Here is a 19,494-nt window from a genome sequence, read left to right on the forward strand (position 1 = left end):
TTGATTTTCCTGTGTAGCTGGAGGTGTAAGGCATTGATGGGTTCTATGAGGTCTCCATATAGTCAGTACTCTGTTAGTTTTGTTGTATATGTTTTAGTTTCTACGCAAAATAAAAATCTGCTCAGGCCTGTCATGTTATGACATCTAACAATGACATTCCTGTAGACAGGATCTTACCCATTCAGTATTTAATACAGAAGTACTCAAGAAGGGGAAACCAATTTCTGTTGGAAGTACAGAAATAACATGGATCATACTAGCACAGGGGAGGGGCAGGCATTCACACAGACACTGTACTGCAGGAACACCATGTGATTAGTACATGTCCACCCTGAGGTTGCTTTAGTGTCCTGGAATTTGGAATACTTTTCCTTCTAATCCTACTCAAGGCTTAGTATCAAATAATCCTTTCTTCTCTTTAGATCTCTACCCCTGAATTTTAGTTCATGATAAAACATAGGCAACAGAATGTAAGGCAGAGGGACTGAGGTTATTGTGTTTGGCTCAGTGAACCTCAGTCTGTACCTCAGTGACTACATGTTACCAAAACTTTTTGCAAGTCCGCGTGCTCAACAAGTCTTTGCAAGTATTCTTACTGGCACAGCCAGTTGATTCATTACAAATAATAAAGGGCAAGTGTATAGTTTACATGTCTGAAATGAGTTTCTTTAATTGCTGACTGAATATTGCAGTCATTATTTTACAAAGAACATTAGCCCCAGCTGTGATGTTAGGTAGCTTTTATTTCTGCTGTAATTCCATTTAAGTCAATAGAACTACACTAGAGAAAGGAAGAGTGCAGATGATCATACAGACAAGCCCACTTTTCTTTATTTGAAGATATATGGGGTGCCAGGCTTCTTGTTCTGCACAGATTTCTTGATAATATTGAATGTGGGATCTCTAACTGTTCCCTGTTGTATTTTCAAAATTTTTCTTTCTTGTTTTTCTTCATCCCTGGAGTAGCCTATCTGAAATTTTAAAATTCATCCATTTTCTTTTGCTACTCACAATGGCATTTCACATCAATCTTGTCTGTGTGAGAAGGCTCTACGTTTATTGCAGTGTTATTTGTGTTGCTCTTAGTTATTTATCACTTATATTTTTGAATGTCTCAAGAGGCTGTTGCATCTTAGAACCTGAGTGGAGCAAGGTGTTGGAGCCTGCCACAACAGCTTTCAATTTTTTACTGTTCATGAAACAGTTTAAGAAAGGTGTTAGTGACAGGCTAACAAGCCATGGGTAATACAAGCAGTGTCTTGTGAAGCTTCAGTCTCTGACTTTTGCCAGTAGGCATAGACTTTTTTTTTAGCCTGACTTCTCTAGTAGCAGTCATATGAAAACTACTTAAATTAATTATGCATTTAACACAAGGGTGTTAGGTAACTCTGAGACAGTGTTTTGCAATAAGAGTTTGTAAAGTAACTGTTGCATTTCTGTTGCTTAATCCCCAAGGAGCTGATTGTAGGACCATTCTCCCTGTCACTGCTGAGTCCATGTGTTTTCTATACCTGTGGTCTTAGTTGATGTATTCTCTATATTTTCCAGGCAGTTCTGGGCAACAATATTGTGTCAAATTAAAAAAAATGTGATAGTTATGAGAAATAAAAGCAGAAAAATTATAATGGTGCTTAGCAGCACTGCTTAAGAATGGAACTTCTGCTATTTTTTTTTTAACATTGTTTACCAGGAACTTATAACTGCCATTATAACTGCCAATCAAAATATTGAGGCTTAGCACCCAGCCCTTAGCTTGGGAGCAATTTGTGTGGGTGCCTGTGAAAACAAAAGCAGGAGAGAGTGAGAGAAAGCAAATAGGTGCAGTTGAAAATGTGAAAAGGAGGGATTAAGGTGGTAAAGAGTTAGTGTTTGGGTGTTGGCTTTTGTTTTCCCCCCAGTCGTGCAGGCTTAAAAATAAATAATTGTAACCACTTTTTGATGCAGTTTATGATCCCTGACTTGGGCTATATTCACCACTTTGTAAAAAAACCTAGGATTTAAAAAAAAATTTGCTATGTTTAAAAAAGAACACAGCCTTGTAAAACACAGCCTTGTAAAATCCATGATGGAATTTGGCATTTCTTCTCTTGGAATAAAATTCTCCAGCTTTAGAGAGCTATTAAAGCATCATGCATCATTACCACAAATAATAAATGCAGATAATAGAGCTGTATTATCTGATGAATCATAAGTAACTGAAATAATACTTTCATTAATAACTTTCTTAAATAAATGTTTCTCTTTCTATGATAAAACCATATAATAGTGAAAAATCTTCCTAAATCAAAGCTGTTTCAATTATTTAGAAAATTGTAGTAATCAAATTGTCCGGGGCACACGAGTGGAAGCTCAGCATATTGGTTTTATATATTTGTGTACACTTTCTTCATGATTACTTTTATATGAATCTCTTGAGGTTTGGTTTTTTCCCTCTCCAGGAGAAGTACCTTTACAAGCAGTTCAAATGTAGTTAGTTCATGTGGGTAGCTAAGCACACCTGACTGCTTTAGCAAACCTGTCCCAGGTTGGCACTACTCTCCCTGGCTGGAGTGCAGCAGGAGCACCTTGGAATAGGGCACAAGGTACTTTGCATCTCCCTGGGTTTGCTGTAGGGTGCAGAGAGAGTGAGGTTTATTGCCCTTAATCTCCAGATGGCCCAGAGGTGGTGTGTGTCTGGAAGGATGGTGAAGAAATAAACTAAACTTCATGTGGCTCTTGGGGCAAAAAGTGGAGAAAGGAGCTCTTTTAAATTCCAGTGCAATGATCTGACAAAACATTGATCTTTAGCACCAAGCTCTGTGGACCTCCTTCCATGGTTTCTGTGCAGTGCTGAGCTCTTTTGTTGGGCTTTATGCTACAGGCACATGCTTGTTCTCTGAGATTATCAAGCTTTGCTATGGGTGTGTTTCTCTTCCTTCAGTGAAATGAAGAATTTGGTGCCTTCTACAGCTCTTGGCTGGCAAGACTGAGAGACTTTTGCCAGTCTGCACAGCAAGTTGCCTTTGCTGGGAGAGACAGTGTGAGCTGGGGCAGTGCCCTTCTTTCCCCTCAAGCTGTGAAATCCTCTCTAGCAGTGCCAGCAAGCTGGAGTGGTTTTGCAAAGGTGCATGTCAGTGATGGAGCGAGAGGGAACCCAGGCCAGAACTTGTCATCTCCAGCCCTCCCAAAAAGAGGGCTGGGGGCACCTCAGGCTTGCTGCAGGCAGCTTTCTCCACCTGGTGAGAGATTGGAATCCCTGTGTCATTCCTTGATGCCAATCTCCTGCCCTGTCCCTGCCCCTCCATTCAAGACTCATGCCCACAGTGCTGGTGCACATCCTTGTGCCGGAGACTAACTAAAGCCAATGCCCCTGATCTCTTTAAAAAGCCATTGGTAGAGCTTCACCAGAGACCCCAAAGTGGTAATAGAAGTTCAACAGACTTATTAATAAGGTCTCTAGCTATTCCAATAGTTTAGAGTATGTTTACTTTCTAAACAGAAAGGGAAGGAGATCAATCAGTCGTCAATCCTTTTATTTTCCTGTGCTATAGCCCTTGAATCTCAAGCAAGCTGGGAGACAGTACTTTGCATTTGGTGATGACATTTTAAAACACTGAAGCAGCAGTTTATTTTCTTAACAAGTTGGAACTAGAAGTCTGTTTTTTTCTGCTTTCAGCTCAGTTTTACATCCCTGCAGTTCCATTGGCTTTAATGTTTTTTTCTATTTACAGCATAATAATGGACACCATAATTTAGCCCCTTCTTTATTGTCAGAGATTGTGCTTGCCTTTTTCCCTATTTGGGTATGCGGGAATACATTAGTATATTTTCCAGTAAGTAGTAGTAGTAGCAGTAGCAGTAAGTAGTTTTGTTGATGCAAAATTTCCACAACTTCTTGGAGTACAAAGAGACCAGCAGTTACCAAAATTGAGTGCATTATACAATTCTCAGTCTAGAAATTATGTATGTATAGATAAGAACCAATCTGACAAGAACTAACAAATTTTTTTTCACTTTTTCATGGTTGAGGTTCCTGTGCTGATTAGAATACTTACCAAAATATTTGACTTATTAATATAATACCAGGGGCTAAAAAAAATAAGCTGTACTAGGCTTGTGATTGTGGAAGAAGAAATGATGTTTTCATCCTGCATTTAAGGGGTAATACCATCTCCCCACATTAGTAAAATCTCAGCATTAGAACTGAAATCCAGCTAAATGATTGAAAAATGTGATGGAGGTGGTTGGTTTCGCTGATCACTGGAATAACTGTTTCAGTGAATGATTATTGCAGAGAACTCTCCTTGCCCAGGAGAGTTCCAGTCCAGCATATTTCTGGCTTAGGATCCTGTGTTAGAGCTGCTGCTCATGGAGAGCCTCATAGAAGCCAGGAGCAGCTCATTGCTTTCCAACTGATTCAGGTACAGCTGCAATGTGAAAAAGGGAGGGCAGGGGATATTTGCAATATTGATTTTGGGCTAGAGCTTTTGTTGAGAGAAGACATCCCAACATCTGTCACTGGGACTGCAAACAAGCCTTGAAGGGAATGATGCTCTGAGTACATACACTGACTCAATACACAAACGATGCCTCTTCCAGTCACTACCAGTGGGGACTGCATGGGCTTGCCAGTGCCTCCTGCAGAGAGGAGAAGACTGCTTGTGCCTTGTGCTGCTTCCAGCTCCTCTCAACACAGGGCATCTTTTTTAATTGCCTTTTTTTTTTTTGGTAGTATGGACAATCTACATGAATCACGGTCAGGAGTGATAGACTGTGTAATACTGCAGTGAATATGTCTGAGTCCTAGTCAGGTCTGCAGGCAAAATGTTCCTTTTTTCCTCTTTGCTGTCATTCTAGAAACTCAGTAAAACAAAAATACTGAGTCGTCTTACATTTTTTAAATTGAAATTTTTTTCAAACTCTTGATGCCTCTGTGGTAACATGCAGGTCTGTCAGAGCAGGTCATGTTAATTCTCTTCAGGAGAACATACTGGGCTCAAAATCAGCAGGCTTACAATTCCCATTCTCGTTTACACATGTGCAAGGAGCTGTGATCTGACAGTGTCTGACCCCTGTTGTGTACAAGAGTAAGTGATTATGTGAGGCTCAGAGCAGCAGGGGATTTCATCTGAGACTGTTTTGTCCAAGTAGAACTTTTGTAGCTGATGGTTTTCTTTTGTCCCCTTTGACTGAAACTGTTGGGAAAAAATTCCCACCAGTTCACAAAAAACCAAAACCAACCAAACAAAAAACAAAAAACCAAAGACACTCAAAAAAGCCTACAGATAAAATCCGTATCTAAATAATTGACATTAAAAAAGCTGAGATAAGGAGCATGAAAGAACTACTCTAGCTGTGTTGTCTTATCTTTTCCCTGAGAAAAACAGCCATTTAATTTCCTTCTCTGCTTCCTATTGCTGTGAACTATGTGTAAATAAATGTGAAAAACGAACCATTCTCCTAAATACTTCTCTCAGGTTCTGTGAGTTTGGCATTACCAAGCACATTTCACTGGAGCGAGCCTCTATCTTCCTTTCAGTTTTCATCCATAACTCATCCAGGGTAAAATTAATTAAAAAATTTAACTTCACTTTATCTGGACACAGGTTCTTAGTGTTGATTTCACCCTCATTTATATCCATAAATATAAACACACACATTCTTATTCATAGGTATGCAAAAGAAACTTGGGTTCCCAAGAATTAAATACATGATAATACTGTTTTCACAGCAGTGGGCAGAACTGGAGAGACAGTAGACATAAAATGGGCAGCATTTATGAGACTGCAGTTATGCAAAACAGTGCTCAGTGTCAGCATGTGCTCAGCTTGAGGTTCAGGGTTTAAAACACGTGCTGGCAAATCATCTTCTGCAGCAGTGCTTTTCTGAGTTCAGACCTAACTGCAGTGTAACTCGACAGTGTGCCTCAGCAGGTCCCCTCCAATCCTGTGCTCAGTTTGGAGCCCCCTGAGGGCAAGAAGGACATTGAAGCATTGAAGTGTGTCTGAAGGTGGTGAAGGGTTTAGAGAACAAGTCTGGTGAGGAGCAGCTGGGGGAGCTGGGGCTGTTTAGCCTGGAGGAAAAGAGGCTCAGTGGGGATCATTCGCTTTCTGCAGCTGCATGAAGGGAGGTTGTGATGAGGGGGAGGTCAGTTTCTTCCAGGTGACAAATGACAGGACGAGAGGAAGGGGCCTCAAATTTCACCAGGGGAGGTTAAGATTAGATATTAGGAAAAACTTCTTCACTGAAAGGATTGTCAAGCATTGGAGCAGGTTTCCCAGGGAAGTGGTAAAATCACCATACCTAGAAGTGTTAAAAAGGCGTGCGGATGTGGCACTTGGGGATGTGATTTATTGGAGAGCACGGTGGTACTGGGTTAATTGTCAGACTCAACAATCTTAGAGGTCTTTTCCAATCCTAATGATCCGTTCTTTTTATGATTCTACACCATCAGGTAGTAAAGACACTGAACTTCTCCAAATGAAAAGTTGAAGTCCAAAATTAGTTTATTGAGGCTGATGATAGATACCTGTGGGCTTTGGACCTGCACAGCCCAGACAAGAGGAAGAAAGGCCTGTGCATTCATGACAGACTATTTCAGACACAGTATAGTGAAGAGTTAAATAGCCTATGTTGGAAAAAAATGTGGTCCAGTGGTCCCAGTGCTGGACTGGAACTTAGAAGTTGTGGCATTGTCCCTGGTGTTGCCATCAATTTCTGTTCACAGCTGCCTTCCTACCTGTTCTTGCCCATCATTTATCTGTCCTGTTTGTCTAGATAGCTTCTAGAACAGTCTTCTCTGTTTATCCTGGATACCCCACACATTAGACTTAGTGTCAAAAAATAATTAATGGCACTAAAAAAACCCAACTGTTCTTGGTTTGATGCCGATTTGTTTAACAGAATACTTTTCTTGGCTTGGTTACCATTTGATGGTGATAAAAGGAGTTAATGTACATGTATTTCTATCCACTGTTGTACTGAACTTATGAATGAAAAATACTGTGAAAAAATTAAGCATGTTTTCTTTTTCCTCTCAAATCTCTGTGACTACAGGTATTGCAGCTGGGTTCTGAAATCCTCCCACAGTACAAGCAAGAGGCACCAAAGACTCCACCACACATAATTTTGCATTATTGTGTATTCAAGACTACCTGGGACTGGATCATCTTGATTTTAACCTTCTACACTGCTATTTTGGTCCCTTACAATGTCTCCTTTAAAACCAAACAGAACAACGTGGCATGGCTAGTAGTCGACAGCATCGTAGATGTCATTTTCTTGGTCGACATTGTGCTTAATTTCCATACCACCTTTGTGGGGCCAGCAGGAGAGGTGATCTCTGACCCCAAGCTGATTCGCATGAATTACTTGAAGACCTGGTTTGTGATTGACCTGCTCTCCTGCCTGCCATATGATGTCATCAATGCATTTGAGAATGTTGATGAGGTCAGTATCCCAGTTCCACTTCCACCCATGAATTACTACTCAGTGGCTGGGGGGGAGGTGTGGGAGAGAAGAAAGAAATTTATGTTTTTAAATATATGAAATTACTGCACATACGTCTCTAGTAGCCACCCACAGCATGCATAGAAATTTGCTTATAAGTCCTAGCCAGAAGGCTCATTCTTTAATTGCTGCTGGAGTTTTTTGTGTTAAAGATCTGTGTTTATTTTTCCTTCTTTCTGCATCCTCGGAGTTCAGGAGGACAGGTAGAGGCAGACAGCAGCACCTCTGTGCAGCACTGAGGAAAGCTGCTCCATCGGATTTACCAGGAATAGTTTGAATCGTGTTGTGTGTCAGGACAGTTTCTTGGGGCAGGCTTTGCTTGCTTTCACTGGTGACTGAACAGGGTATTTCTGCTAATGCCAATTCTTCACAGGAACAACTGAGAAGTAAAACACACTTTTCTCAGCTGCTTCTAATACGCTATAGCAGGTAGCAAAGAGGCAGGCAGTGACTCACTGAATTTGTCTGAGAGCACCAGAAAGCACTGCATGGACACCTGGTGATCTGTGCAGCATTGTTTGGCAACAGTTGTTTTAGAGGAAGGTGAAGCAATAGAAGATGCTTGTTTGGTAATTTCATAATTCATTGAAAGGGTAGGGAGAAATCTGGTAATTTAGACTCCTCCCTGATTCTTCATTTCTTTGGGAACAAATCACAATCCAGCAGAAGAACTAACATTTAGACACTTAAAAACACAATACTATGTTTTAACTGTTTAATTCTCTTGCATCAGACTGCTAAGAAAATATTCCTAAGGTAAATATATGAGAGTTCTACACCTAAATAGTTCAGAGAGTTAATGAACTGTTAATAAAATTTTAAGGAGGATTCCAGCAGTCTACTTTCTGGTTACATGTTATAAGATCTGTATCATCAACTAATGACACGTCTAAGTTGATCTGTGAGACATACTAAAGCTGTGACATGCAGAATCACAGCATGGCTGGGCTTTGAATGGATCTCTGGAGATCATCTAGTCCAGCCCAGCTGCTAAATCAGCTTCACCCAGAACAGGCTGCACAGGATCACATCCAGGGTTTAAATATCTCCAGAGGAGAGGGATTTACATACCTACCTCATCAGAGCTTAGTATTTAATTTTTAGCCTATAAAATTTAAATTTTAAGACTTCCTTTAAAGTATGCCCATGCTAAAAACGACAGCCTAGCTATCAAAAGAAAATATAGGCAAAAGTGAAATATAGGCAAAACCAATCCCCATTACTTTTTCAAAATTACACTGTGCAGGTTTTTATAAAATTTAAAGTGATTTTCTCAATGGCTTGAGGAAAGGTAGGCAAACTATTAAATGCAGTGGAAAAAATGTGATGTTATTTGATATTTAATTCCCTAGAGAAGTTTTCATTTTATATCAAGCTACAGGCTGAAATAACACAAATGAGATCAAGCACAAAAGCCTTGTGAGACCTGTCCTTAAATATTTGTTTGCCATATGAAAGACCCAGACTGCAGATTATTCTGCAGGGCTTTCACATTTTACTTTGCCATGACACTTATAGAGCAATGGAAGGAGTGGCCATATGTCGGTTTCTGACATATAGAAAGAAAGAGTAAAAATAACAAATGAAATTTAAAAATTAGTGAAGCAAGAGCCAAAAAAACCCCAAAACCCACCCACACCCATCCCCCACACACACAAAAAAAACCCCAACCTCACAAAAAAAAAAAAACAACCAACCAACCAACAACAACAAAAAAAACCCACCAAAACCCAAACCAGGAAGGAAGCTTTTCTCACCCACGACAGACAGTAGCAACCTGCTGAAGATTTTGCTGAAGGAGCACTTTTTAACTTTAGGCTGGTGATGTGACCTGCAGAACATCCCTGAGGAAAATGTGTGTACCAGTGGCTGTGACAGCCCTCGAACTGAGGACAGATGCTTTTGGACTCATGGTAGCAATTCTGCAGAGAAATTCTTATGTGAGTTTGAATTTTTCCAGGTTCTCCATCTCAATATTGCCTTGTAGCAGTGAGGAGCTGATTGGTACTTGAGTTTTCCCATGGCTCTTCAACAGTATCCTTAATCAGTATAACAGTGTTAGTTTTAGTTATTCTACTATTGTGCCCAAGGAAAAAAAAACCAGCATTTTTCTTGATGCTGTCCTTTCAAGACTGTTCATCTCCATTTCCCACAGTGGGTTCTGACATTTGGCTGGTATAAATCATTGTAGAGTCATTGGAGTAGAGTTTCCACTGGTGTGAATTGCCATGCTTCTATTAAAGGCTCATAGGCTGGTTTATGGGACCTGAGGGGATTTGCCAGCAATGCCAGCAGAATAACACAGTGTATATCAGGAGGGGGTTTAGGACAGTATATGCTGATTGCTGTTTCAAGAACTGCCTGTAGAGAGGAAGATAACCTTTTATTAAAGAAGAAAAAAATAAAAGCCGCATTCAAGGAATCTTGCAAGTAGAAAATCTTTGTCTTATATCTTTTTTTTCTGTTGTGTAGAGCATTCCCTTGTGGGTCAACTCCCTTCCTTTCTTGCTGGTTTAAATTTACTTCTGTCTTGCCCTGGATTACACAGCATATAACTTCCCAGTTGGATTAAGTCAGGTGCAAGGCTGCTCAATGTGCAAGTAACCAAACCGGACTGTTATCTGTGTTCCACTTGAATTTTGCTAGAGAGAATTCCCTTGGAGCCATGGCACTGGAGTCACTGGGTGGCCATGGTCCCTGCAGGGATTTTTTTTTTTAAGCCCTAATGTGAATTCCCTTAAAGAAATTGCCAGTGATTAACTGATACCTAGTGTTAACAGTGGTGATAAAATGAGATGAAGAATATGAGTTGCTATATTCCTGGTTTGATGTTTTCCATACGTGATTTTGAACAGGAGAAATTGGAATCCTGGCTTTGTTGCTGTTCCTATAATGAAGAGGGACTAAGCCAGGTGGAAGCTCACTTATTTTGCTGTCTGCTGTCATTCTCTGTTTAAAAAAAAAGGCACCAAAGATGCTGAGGATGTCATGGACGAACTAACTTGACAAGTCAATTTGTTTTTAAGAATGCTGTAATTGCTGTGATGGAGACTAATTGATTTGCGAGGGACACAGGACCTGGAGCACTGGAGAAGTAAAGAACTGTATAATAGGATATTGAGAGGTTTATTTGCTTTGGGCAGTTTTGGGACTTTCCCATCACTTAGGTCTAGATAGATTACTGTGAAATCATTTTTGTCATCTTTAAAATTGTCCACTACTATAAGAGTAATTAAAATAGACAAAACTAGAGTTGATCGATATTTTTGACAAGTAGATAATAAAAAAAATTCTGGTACTGGATTTTTTTTCTATTTTGAAGTAACTTTTTGTTTTGCAATTTACTTCATTATTCCATTATAAGGTATAATCGAAAATATTTTTCTGAAACAAAATTGAGTGTGACTTCTGTGGTTTTCAGACAATTTCAAAATTCTTTGGGTTTGTTGCAGTTTGGAACATTAGTATATTTTCAATTCACATTTTTCAATATAATTGAAATTCCAGTTTCCTCTCTGTATGGTTGAGAATATTTTTGTCCACAAAAATAATTTGAATTCATTAACTATTAATCAATACAACTATTAATAACTACAATTAATTCAAGAGGCACTTAAGTATGAATAGCCACATTCTACAGATGGAAGAGGAAAGAAAAAACATTAATGTCTTTGTTCAAGGCCATATAATTAAATATGAGACTGATCTCAAGTGCTGTGCTCAAAGAGACAGTACAGCATTTCATATTCAGAAATGAACAGAATTCAACAAATGAAGAAATTAATAGCTGTAGAGAAATTTCTGTTGTTACCCAAATGAAAGTAAAGTTACGGATGTTTCTCCTGGCTTTTATATATGGGAAGTGCATTATACAGTTAAATACTAATTATTTTCTTGACCTACCATAGAACTTCAACAGAAGAAAATGTAGCACTGATTGATGAATCAACTTAATGCTAGGCTTGAACCTTCTATTGTTAAGAGAATACATCATGCTGTAATTTAGTCTGAGTAAGAAAAGAAAATATTGGTCTAAAATTTAAACAGCCCCTAAAACATGTGATGTTAGTCTCTTTCAAATTTGAATTATCAAAATAGCATTTGTCAGTAATTCTTTACAGTAATTAGTATTATTCCTCACTTAAGGAAATACCACCTACTTTGGGGGATAATGTTATCTTTTTGTGTTCAGACATCAATCAGTAAATTTAACAAAAACCAGGCTTAAAGAAAATTCCACAATTTTTGCCAAGAACAGTGCAATTTAAGACTTTGAATTCCAAAGCATATTTTTGTAGTGTCAACTTGAGCAATTTTATACTGTGGTTTTCATCCATAATACCATAAGATATAATTTATATTGGAAAATATTTGACTTATTACATGTGATGCTGTTGTGAAACCTCATGGTAGGAGTGGAATCCAGTCATGTCACCACCATATAAATCTCTGAAACAGGGAGTCTGTAGTAGTAATTGATATATGTGTTGAACAGAACACCGTGACCAATTGTTGGCTGATGCCAAATTGAGAACCATATATCACTCTATTGGTTGAGGTAGTAGAGAAATAAATGCATAGTAAAAGATCATCAGGAAAGATCTATTCAGTATAAATGATCTTGTGCCCACTTAAGTGAATGAATAGGAGAGAAGCTAGTATGTAGGCAAAGAAGATGTACAGCTTTGAAAAGACAAAATTTATGATGATAAAAAAATTTCCAGAAAATAATACAATACATAAGTAATAGGAGTAAACTTAGCTAATTAGTGCTAAAGTGAGCGTGGTGTAGCTGGAAAGTAAACAGTGAGTTGAGAGAGGAAAAAATGAATGTGTTGCTGGTCAAATTTTTGGCAACTCTCTGAGGCAGTACTTTTGCAATAGATTAATTTAAACCTTGTTCGTGGAATAATCTCTCACGCTAATACAAATTAGCTATCTAGGAATTACTGAAGTGGCTACTGGAAAGCATGCAACTTCCTTTTTTTTTTTTACCATTGCATGCAATAAGGGTCAAGGGGATAAATTCTCCTATTTACAGTTTTATGGAATAAACAGGGACCTATAAAGAAAGATTTTGCGTGAGATGAATTTTGCAAACTGGAAAATACAATTTTTAAAGTATTTTTAAACTGTAAACAGCTGAGTAATATGAAATCTGTTTGAAACAGTAGTTCACCCCTCTTATTTGAATCTGTCCAATGAGGCAGTGCTGTGTCTTGCATGTGAGTCTGTTGATAAATCTAGTAATGAATGAATATTTTTCTATGGCTAATTGAAATTTTAAAGTAGTCGTAACCTACTTTCTGTGTAATGTCCCTAACAAAAAAACTCCAGCTGTGTATGACGGAGTATGATCCAGGCATAGAGGAAACGTTGGCAGATTGTGGTTCTTGGATGAGATGAAAGTAGATGAGGAGGGAGTAGTGAGACCCTGTGGCCTGGGTGACACCTACTGGGGCTTCTGGGGAAGAATCTAGCAATTGGGGTATAGTGCCCAGGTGAGGCAGGGGAGGGCTGGAACAGGGCCCTGGATTGGGGGTGTGGTGATGGAGAAGGTCTGCTTGGTTGGGTGTCCCTGTGTGAGAAGGCCCTGCGAAACAGGACAAAGCCCATGGGAGGTGTGTGCTGAGGGCTGTAACCTGCCAGACACCCTTGGAGCATGGCTAGGGAGGTTCTTGATGTGGCTCCTAGGTGGTGTTTGGAGCTTCAGAAGGAGCTTGGGGGCCTTGAACTGTGAAAAAAGGGGAGTGCAATGGAAAGGAAGAGCAGTGGTAGACGAGGAGGGCTGCTTGTCTGACTTCTGTAAGTGCCTCTGTACTGCAGCACCGTCCCAGGGGGCTGTGCCTGGCAGGAATTATTCCTTAGCAGACAGGTAGGTGGGAGGAGCATTTGGGGAAATGCAAATGATGTAAAGCAGGTTCCTGGGGCAAAGTGGACGGCCAGGGTATGAATCAGGTAGGCAAACGAAGCACTTGCTGGTCAGGGCCTCCTGGGGATTCGAGTGAGGGTGTCTCTCTTCTTTGTCTACTTTGTTCCACATCTCCTCACCCCCCATTTTTTTTTCCAATCAAATATGTGTTTCTCCATCTTCTTCCTTAAAAACCTCCATGCTACGCCTCACATGCTTTTTTTATCCTACCCTATGAAGGGGCATGCTGTCTTTTCCCCCTAAATCCTCAGTTTTCCAAATTGTGTTGATGCTGTATATAGGCACTGCAAAGCTCTTATGCCCTGTAAGCCATTCAGGGTTGAATTCTCTCCTCTGCTTCAGGTGTTGAGTTTAATTTAATTCTGCTGCCTTCCCTGGTCTTACCCAGGCTCACACACCTTGGTGGCTCAGAGACATCTGCTCTGTCTGCTGATGGACAGCCCCTCCCAAAAGAGAATTCCAGATAGGATGTGTTGCTGTGTCCCTCCCTGATGGTGACCTACTCTAGGATCCACTGCAGCTGCTAAGATGCCAACTAAGTCCTCGTCTTGTGCACTCCTAATGTTCAGATTAGTCTTTCTGCTAAGTCACAGATAAGAAAGGGTGTTATTGCATTTCAGGGCTACTTCTTCATAGCTTTGAAAGGCCTGACATGATTTATCATTCTGTTAAAGAGAGAATAGTAGTCTGCATAAGCTCCTCAATCTGTATCAGGCTAAAAGAATTAAAACGCTGAATTACATTTTCAGTGATAATGTATGGTGATAGCCTTTGTCCAAGAAGGAGAGCTAATTGAATATATTAGATTCTGAATTATTTCAAAAAGCTGCTGTTAGAGTGAGAATTACACTGCGTATAAAGGGAAGCATGTTCCAGAGACAGGGATCAGTGACTCTCCTCTTTTCCCCCCATTCAGCATACTTGTATCGATCTGAGGCAGAAAGTCAGATGAGATGACAAAGGGTATTTGTTTGAGTAGCTAAGTGGTTGCTCTATAGTCTATTTCATATTCAGGGTGGGATCAGAATTGGAAAGATGGAGAGGTATTAGATGCCAATAGCACTAAATCTTATTTGGGTGTTTTCCCTCTTTGAGATAAGTAAAAAGCTTCTGGAACTGACTGTTTCTTTGAATCAGAAGCATTGGGAAGCAGGTTGTTGTCTATCAGGGATTAATTTTTTTATTTGCTACTGCAGAAAGTGGGATTTCTTTCTTTATGTGTTATCTTTATTCTTGCTCTTCCTCTCAAAGTAAAAAGAAAAAAGAGTTTGTTACCTAGTTTTGTTGTTTTTCTGAGTGTACATGTATGCATGTAAGGCAAGCATGGACATAGTTTTACTAATGAAAAATCAGCATTCCCATCTCTCCCCACACCCTGTGCTCTTACACATGAATTATTGCTGTTTCTCTCTCAATTCTAACCAAGCTCACGGATGTCTGACTAAAATAAGCTTTGAGAGTCTAGAGATCTGTTTTCTTCAGCACTGAAAACCACAGCAGTACCCAGAGGGCTTAGATATTGATTTTGACCTGTGCACATAACGTTTATCTCATCTCTTGGTTGCTAAATATGGCCATCTGTAGGAAAGGTCATGTTCTCAGACCTAATTAAGAAAATCAGAGGAGGCAAATGATGGAAATGTGTAGTCCTAATGATGACCTGACAGGGCTGACTTCTTACTGCAGGTGGGCAGAGCCAGGCTGTGGCGTGGCTGACTTCGAACGAAAGTGTCAAGAAAGAAGGCAGTGCTTTCTATGGCCCTCGCCTCACAGCAGTGATAAATTTGGTTCATTGCCTCCCCCTTTTGGAATAAATAATTTATTTTTTTTGTCTGTTTCATTCTCTTTCTTTTAATGGTTAGCTTTTAGTCTCCTGCATCTCCCTTCAATTGAGATGAAGCCTGAACTTCAGCAGTTCCGTATAAGAGAAAAGTGCTGGGAAACTTAGGAAAGATTTGTGCCAATACTGAATATTTCTCTTTGCAAAAATAGATAGTAAGTAGGAAGTAAATTATCCTTCCTTTGAGCCTAGAAAAAAGTCGTAATGCTTGGGTTAAGTGCATTTTTTTTCTGTACATGTAGAAAGTGAATAATGGCCTAAAAAGTGAATACTGCCATGTAGATTGAATCTATTACTAAAGTACTTGTGCTACTGCAGCTGTAAGAGGTGGGGTGAATGTAGCATTTTAGTGCTTTTCTGAAATAGTTAGTCCTGCATCTTGTTTGGAATGGAAAATTAATTATTTCCTTTTTTTTTTTTGGGGGGGGGTGGAGTGGCCTCAGTTACTTGTTATGGCTGTTCTTGAAACAATTTGTATTTTGATTTTTTTTTTTAGGTGGACTTTCATTATTCGATGAATTGAGTTGAATTTAATTTTGCATGGCAAATGAACAGCAGCAACTGTTTTTATTTGTACAGCATCTATCACTGTAGCATCCATTGTTAGTGTTCTTGGGGACCATAATAACACAAGTAACAGTAATCACTCTGCTTACAGTCCTTGTGTTTTCAAATGACTTCACAGTATCTCTGTCTCTTTTTCTGGGTGTGGAAAGTAATAGCACAAATCTTATGGTGTCTGATTGAGAGGTAGAGCCAAAACATGGATATCCTGGATCCTGTGTTTGGAAAGAAGTTTATTTACGTGACTGAGATATCAGTGTGAGGCAAGGGGTGCACTCACAGTAAATTAGATCTTGCAGAAAACAAGGAAATACAGAAGAAAACCTGTGTAAATGTGCACAGTAAATAGTGCTTAGGTCTAATTAATGACAAATTATACATGGAAATTTACTTTTGGCGTGGATAAACTTACAAGGCATTCGTTTTGAATGTAAAATACGGGTACTGCTTTCCCCTAGGACTGAGACTGGTCTGTTTTTGTGGTGTTTGGGGTACATTTCTACTCTGCAAAGAATGTGTGGAAGGAGAGGGAGGGGGACTGGTTGTGTTTATTATTTTAAAGGCTTTTGACATTCAAGTCTGCTAAGTCAGTGGCTGTGGAGTTATTTTTTCAGTTCTTCAGTGCCTTGAGCTTGCCCTTTGGTTTGGAGGGGACTGGCTACACTTTCTTCCTTTTTTATGCATCAGCCATCACTGGCAATGAAAGCAAACCTGCCAACCTATGAAATATTTATCAACATCTATATACAGGTATCAGCAGTAGAATTTTTTAAATCTCATTCTGTTGCTTCAAACCATTTGAAATATCACTGTGTGAAATTCAGCATTTTCTGACATACTTGACTAAGTGCTGCATATTGAAGTAAGTGCTGCACCCAAGTTCTCTCTGTAACAAAATATAGTAAAAATGCACTATGTGTCTATTCTGGCCTTATAACAGATTTCTTTTTTTTTGTTGTTTTTTTGGGTTTGTTTTTTTTTTTTTTGCATAGCCTCAAGGGATGTTTTCTGTTGCATAGAGTACCAGTAGTTGCAACTGTGTTAGGGTAAATCAGACACAGGTAGAACTCCATGGAATATTACTTAGCTTTTTCCTGCCACATAGATATTCCTTACGGTGACCCTTTAGAGCAGAGCATCTGGTGATGCTTGCTTGGGACCCACAGTGCCATTTCTAGCTCTTTGTGAACTTAGAAAGTTCACAAAGCTGAACCTCTCTTTTTTTCCTTTGAGCAGAAGGAGCTCTGGGTGTCTCTTCCTCTGCCTCTCGAAACTGGCAGGAGTAGCAGACCAAGAGGGTGGGACACCCATCAAGAGAAGTAAATTGAGTTCAGGCTCTTTTGCGTGCCATTGTGGAGCCATCTGTATGATAAAAGCATAAAATAATCTGCACTGATAAGAGCATTAAAATGGACAATAATCTAAAAGTACAGTTCTATTTTGGAAAGTGGTCATCTAAAATTGTCAATTTTTCAATCCAGCAGATCTGTTCCAGTGAATATTAAAATATAACTTGCTAAATCTAATGTCAAAAAGTACTGATTTAAAGTATTGCAGGACTATCTGATTTTTTTCCTACTTTATCATCTATAAAACAGTCTATTAAGTTTCTGTTGTTTATAACCATTTGAAATTCTGTCACTTAGAAATTTTTAAGAGAGTTATATGAATAATAATTTCCCTGGGCAGCTCTTGCTCTTGATATTGATCCATTTGGAATAGACAAATCCTTTCGTCTGAGGAAATCAAGGAGACAATGCTGTTAACCCAGAAAAATAATTTGGTTTTTTTGTATAGGTTTTTCTGAACTTTTAGAATCTTTTTGGCAATGCAATCAGGTGAGTATTAGGAGTAATTTGAATATTAAATGTATCCTTTCAACGCAACCAAATCAAGTATATATTTTCTGTAAATATTCATGTTCCTTCTGTACCAAAAGCCTAAGTCTCTTTATCTCTCCTCAGAATCTGGTAGAATCAGTTTCTCCCAGATGATGCAGTTCAATCCCTTTTTAATTTTTTAATAACATTTCTTTTAATGAATTTCACAAGGGAAATTAGGATAAGAGTACTTTTGAAAAAAGTATTTTGCCTTAGACTTTTAAAATCTGATTTCATATATTTTAATTCATATTCCAGTTTTTCATATCCAATTTCTTGAACTCCTCTTCTGTGATTCTTATCTTTCCCCAAGTATTTCTAATCCTTGACTCTTTTTTATTTTTAATTTTAATTAAGAATTAGCCAAATTCTAAGCTATTAAGTCCTTCTTAAACCATTATTGGGTTTTGGCTTTGGTAGGACTCTCACTGACAAATGGCATTTGTCTGGGTGTTTTTTTTTTTAAATTGTGGTGATATGTTTAATTTGAAGAGCAGGTTTTGCACCACTGCATATGAACAAAAATGAAGCTGTTCTTGTTAATGTTGGGATGGAGACTTTGAATCACTGTGTGATTAAAAGGCTTGGTTTTGAGACTGAAGCTAAAAGCACACCATTGCTGGAGACCTCAAAAAAAAGTAAAAAATCAGTGTTTTAGTGTTCAAGTTTGTAAAAAGAAGAGGGAGAAATGTCCATTGGTGCTGAGGGAAAAGGCCAGAAGGCTGTGTTGTAATGTCAAAATGTTTAAAATGTAGAGACTAAATGTGCTTGTAAGTTCAGGACTTGCATATCCAGTTCTAAAATGTGGTTATAATTTTTTGAATCTTCCACTTTCCTTTTCCATACTGAGTATTCAGAAATACCTGCTTTCCCTCCTCTCAAAATGAAGGCCTTTTGTGTCATATTTTCAGAATTGGCATTGAGGCTTTGCTCCAGTGTTTACAAAACAAAGCTGGGAATGGAATGAATGGGAAATGGAAATTAACTTACTTTGTATAGGAATTTTTGCATCAGTGACTTAAAAAGTTTGGCATAGATAGGCATGAATAGCTCTCTTGGAGTCTTCTAGATCTCTGCAAATACGTCTGATTTAAAAGAAGGCTCCTTTTTTTATCTTTTTTTTTTTCCTGTCTCTCTTTTTATGTCCCACCCCCTGGTTGTATTAGATCTTGTCCAGATACTTAATAGAAATTGATAGTGTGTTCCCAGGTAACAAATTACATCTGTCTCTGAAAATGAGTCAATGTAATAATGACAAATTCATGAAATAAAGGGAAAATACATTGCTGCAGTCCTGGGGAACATGAGTCAATATACTTTATGTAATTATTTAATAAAACATCTTTTATAGTGCATTGAAACAGCCTAAGATACTGAGGCAGTTGTATTTATGCAGGAATAAACAAACTTCCAGTAAAAGCTGGTGACCAGAAGTATGCAATTATGCATTTCCAGAAATACTCATTAAACCAGTCTGCTTAAATTTTAATCAGACTTCTATGTATGAAACAGTCTTGGTAAGAGGAAGTAGGGAAAAAAAAAAGGAAGGATTTTTATGATAGGCTATTCAGATCTTCCCATGCCCAAAATGTATTTGAATTTTTTTATTTGACTTCTTGTACAAATCTGTATAAAAGTTAACAATACAAAATCCTGTGTGCTGCCTTAATTCTGTTTTATGGGAGCCAAATTATTTTCGACACAGAAATAATGCGTTGATACCAAAGCTGCCATGAAAAGGATATAATCTGAGGATTAGTGAGATATTTGAAATATTTAAGCTTTGTGTA

General features: G+C 38.7%; 1 protein-coding gene across 6 annotated transcripts in view; it reads left to right on the plus strand.

Moving 5' to 3' along the window:
- The window catches only part of KCNH1 (potassium voltage-gated channel subfamily H member 1), a 173,812-nt gene that overhangs the window by 28,664 nt on the left and 125,654 nt on the right, over nt 1-19,494 (plus strand). For all 6 annotated transcript variants that reach the window (XR_014850721.1, XR_014850723.1, XR_014850722.1 and 3 more), the window contains one exon: nt 7,036-7,428. Coding sequence is in view for 2 of the 6 variants with exons in the window: in XM_085054900.1 (XP_084911026.1) it covers nt 7,036-7,428 (393 nt within the window). In the remaining 4 variants the exon portion in view is untranslated. The remainder of the gene's footprint in view (nt 1-7,035; nt 7,429-19,494) is intronic.

Source organism: Lichenostomus cassidix, chromosome 3, assembly GCF_008360975.1.
Source record: "Lichenostomus cassidix isolate B80296 chromosome 3, HeHo_3.0, whole genome shotgun sequence".
NCBI classification, from domain to species: Eukaryota; Metazoa; Chordata; class Aves; order Passeriformes; family Meliphagidae; genus Lichenostomus; species Lichenostomus cassidix.